General features: G+C 39.2%; 1 protein-coding gene across 1 annotated transcript in view; it reads left to right on the top strand.

The window, feature by feature from the left end:
* LOC132167539 (LEAF RUST 10 DISEASE-RESISTANCE LOCUS RECEPTOR-LIKE PROTEIN KINASE-like 1.1) overlaps positions 1–2,217 on the top strand; it is a 9,033-nt gene extending 6,816 nt beyond the window's left edge. Inside the window, exons 3-4 of the mRNA XM_059578544.1 lie at positions 637–888; positions 1,047–2,217. Coding sequence (XP_059434527.1) covers positions 637–888; positions 1,047–2,014 — 1,220 coding nt within the window. The 3' untranslated portion in view covers positions 2,015–2,217. The remainder of the gene's footprint in view (positions 1–636; positions 889–1,046) is intronic.
* The last annotated feature ends 423 nt before the right edge of the window (positions 2,218–2,640 follow it).

Here is a 2,640-nt window from a genome sequence, read left to right as displayed (position 1 = left end):
AGCGGGTTTTGACATTTCTTTCTTACTAACCCTGTTCAGGGATTCAAAGGCTGCCAATTTAGCTGCTTCACTTCATTCCTCATTTTTTTAAACTAACATCTTTTATGTTCGTCTCTTCTGTTGCAGAGAGTCACACAACGCAACTGGCGATAGGATTAGGTGAGATACCTCTTCAATCAAATTTCTTGTCGAAAATTGTTATTCACTTGTGACTGGACAGCCTATGGGAGTAAAATTATTCCATATTAAAGTAGTATTATGTTATTCATCACATCTAAGTTGCTAGTTCCAAGCCTTTTTTATTTTCTCCTCCACTGCGTGTGGCTAGTTGTCAAAGCTTTAGCTTTAGAGCACTAAATTTGTAATTTTCATGCAACGGCAAATTTTGCCGTCTGCCATCTAATGGCTCCTTTTGTCCAAGGCTATATCCTAGATGATGGCCAGGTTCAAATGCCAAAAGTGAATGATTAGGATACTATCACAACACTTGTAAAGAAGTAGTCAATTTTTCAAACTTGTGTCTTTCATGCGTAAGTTCTATTGTGTAACCTTCACTAGAAAATTTTTCAATCTCATGAATTTCCTCCATTGCTTCTTGTCAGTTGACACTTAACTCCTTCCTTTACTCTGCTTTAGGTGTCGGATGTCCAGGCATCATAATAATTTGCGCTTTCTTTATTATGCGGCATTATTATAAGACAAAATATGCTTCTTCAAACATGCTGGCAAAGAATGCTAATTCTGATCCATCCTCAAGACCAGACCTGGAAGGGGGGAGTCTCTACTTTGGAGTCCCTGTTTACTCCTACAACGACCTTGAAGAAGCGACCAATAATTTTGATACTGAAAAAGAACTTGGAGATGGAGGCTTTGGAATTGTCTACTATGGTAAGATGATAAACACAATATTGCTTCACTTTCATCCTCACCAAAATTATAGTTTAAACTTTCTAAGCAAAAGCGCAAAAAAAATAACAACATAAAATTAAAGAAAGAAACAGAGACTTGGCATGCATCTTGATACATGGGCTAATTCTCTTAATTAGGCAAACTCCGTGATGGGCGGGAAGTTGCAGTCAAGCGCCTATACGAGCACAACTACAGACAAGTAGCACAGTTCATGAATGAAGTTGAAATCCTCACCCGCTTGCGCCACAAAAATCTAGTCTCCCTTTATGGCTGCACCTCACACCGCTGCCGTCAACTTCTTCTTGTATATGAATATATTCCCAATGGCACTGTTGCCGACCATATTCATGGAGAACGAGCGACGTCGGGTTCACTCACATGGCCGACTCGTATGAGCATTGCCATAGAAACTGCTTCTGCATTGGCTTACCTCCATGCTTCTGAAATCATACATCGCGATGTGAAGACTAACAACATTCTCCTTGACAACAATTTTTGCGTCAAAGTTGCAGATTTCGGGCTTTCTCGGCTGTTCTCCAATGATATCAGCCATGTCTCAACAGCTCCTCAGGGAACTCCAGGCTATCTTGACCCAGAATATCGTCAATGTTATCAGCTTACTACTAAAAGTGATGTTTACAGCTTTGGGGTTGTTCTAATCGAGCTCATATCATCTCTGCCAGCTGTTGATATAGCTAGGCATAGGCATGAAATTAACTTGGCTAACTTGGCCATAAACAAGATTGAAAAATCCTCATTCCATGAGTTGATTGACCCACATCTTGGGTTTGAGTCGGATAAAGAAGTTGAAAGGATGACCATTTTGGTGGCACAGTTGGCTTTTCATTGCATACAACAGGACAAGGAAACGAGACCTAGCATGGATGAGGTCTTGGAGGTTTTGAAGCAGATTCAAAGTGGTAATGATGCGCCGGAGGATCAAAAGAAGGGATTTGATGATGATGTGATTGTGAATGTAAAGCCACCAATTTCGCCGGAATCTGATGAGGTTGGGTTGTTGAAGACTAAACAGCTGCCACCTTCACCAATTTCTGTGAACACTAATTGGCCTAGGAGGGCTACTACACCTAATATCAGTAGCTAAATTTCTTCTCCATGCTGCTATGCTTTCGAGTAGGGATAAGAATATGTTTAACGCTCCTTCAGACGCAAATGAGTGTGCTTTGAAATTTCATTTTCTTCTCATCTACTCGTTCTGTGTTGTTCATGGAAGGCACATATCGTTGATAGGTTAAAGTTTTGGGGGAATATTGTACATAATATGAATGGAGTTATTAGTATCATTCATATATATATATATATATATATATATATATATAGCAGAGATTTCGGATAATTTGTTTCACTGCTTTTTTGCACTCTACCATGTATTAAATAAGTAGTGGATTGTATGCATCGATGTTTAAATACTTTACTTGTTTAGTGTTTGTTGTAATGTCCAAGTGAGCCATTCAATGATTGGAGCTTAAAGAAACATATCTACGATTCAACAAAATCTTCAAATTTTGTCTTATCGTATTTAAACATGTTGCTCACCCATCAATCTGTTCCATATCTGCTCTGGAAGCGAATTTCTTAACAACCTTATAAACAGGTTCGTCAATCAAAATCTGAAACTGTTCGCGAGTTCTGCGTTCAGGTATCTCAGAAAGGTATTGCAATCCTTCCATTGTTGTAATGCCACCGGATTTCTTGGCGGATTTCGCTTGG

This window comes from Corylus avellana, chromosome ca1 (genome assembly GCF_901000735.1).
Source record: "Corylus avellana chromosome ca1, CavTom2PMs-1.0".
Classification (NCBI taxonomy): Eukaryota; Viridiplantae; Streptophyta; class Magnoliopsida; order Fagales; family Betulaceae; genus Corylus; species Corylus avellana.
Note: the sequence above shows the minus strand (reverse complement) of the source record. Positions and strands in the feature narration are given on the sequence as shown.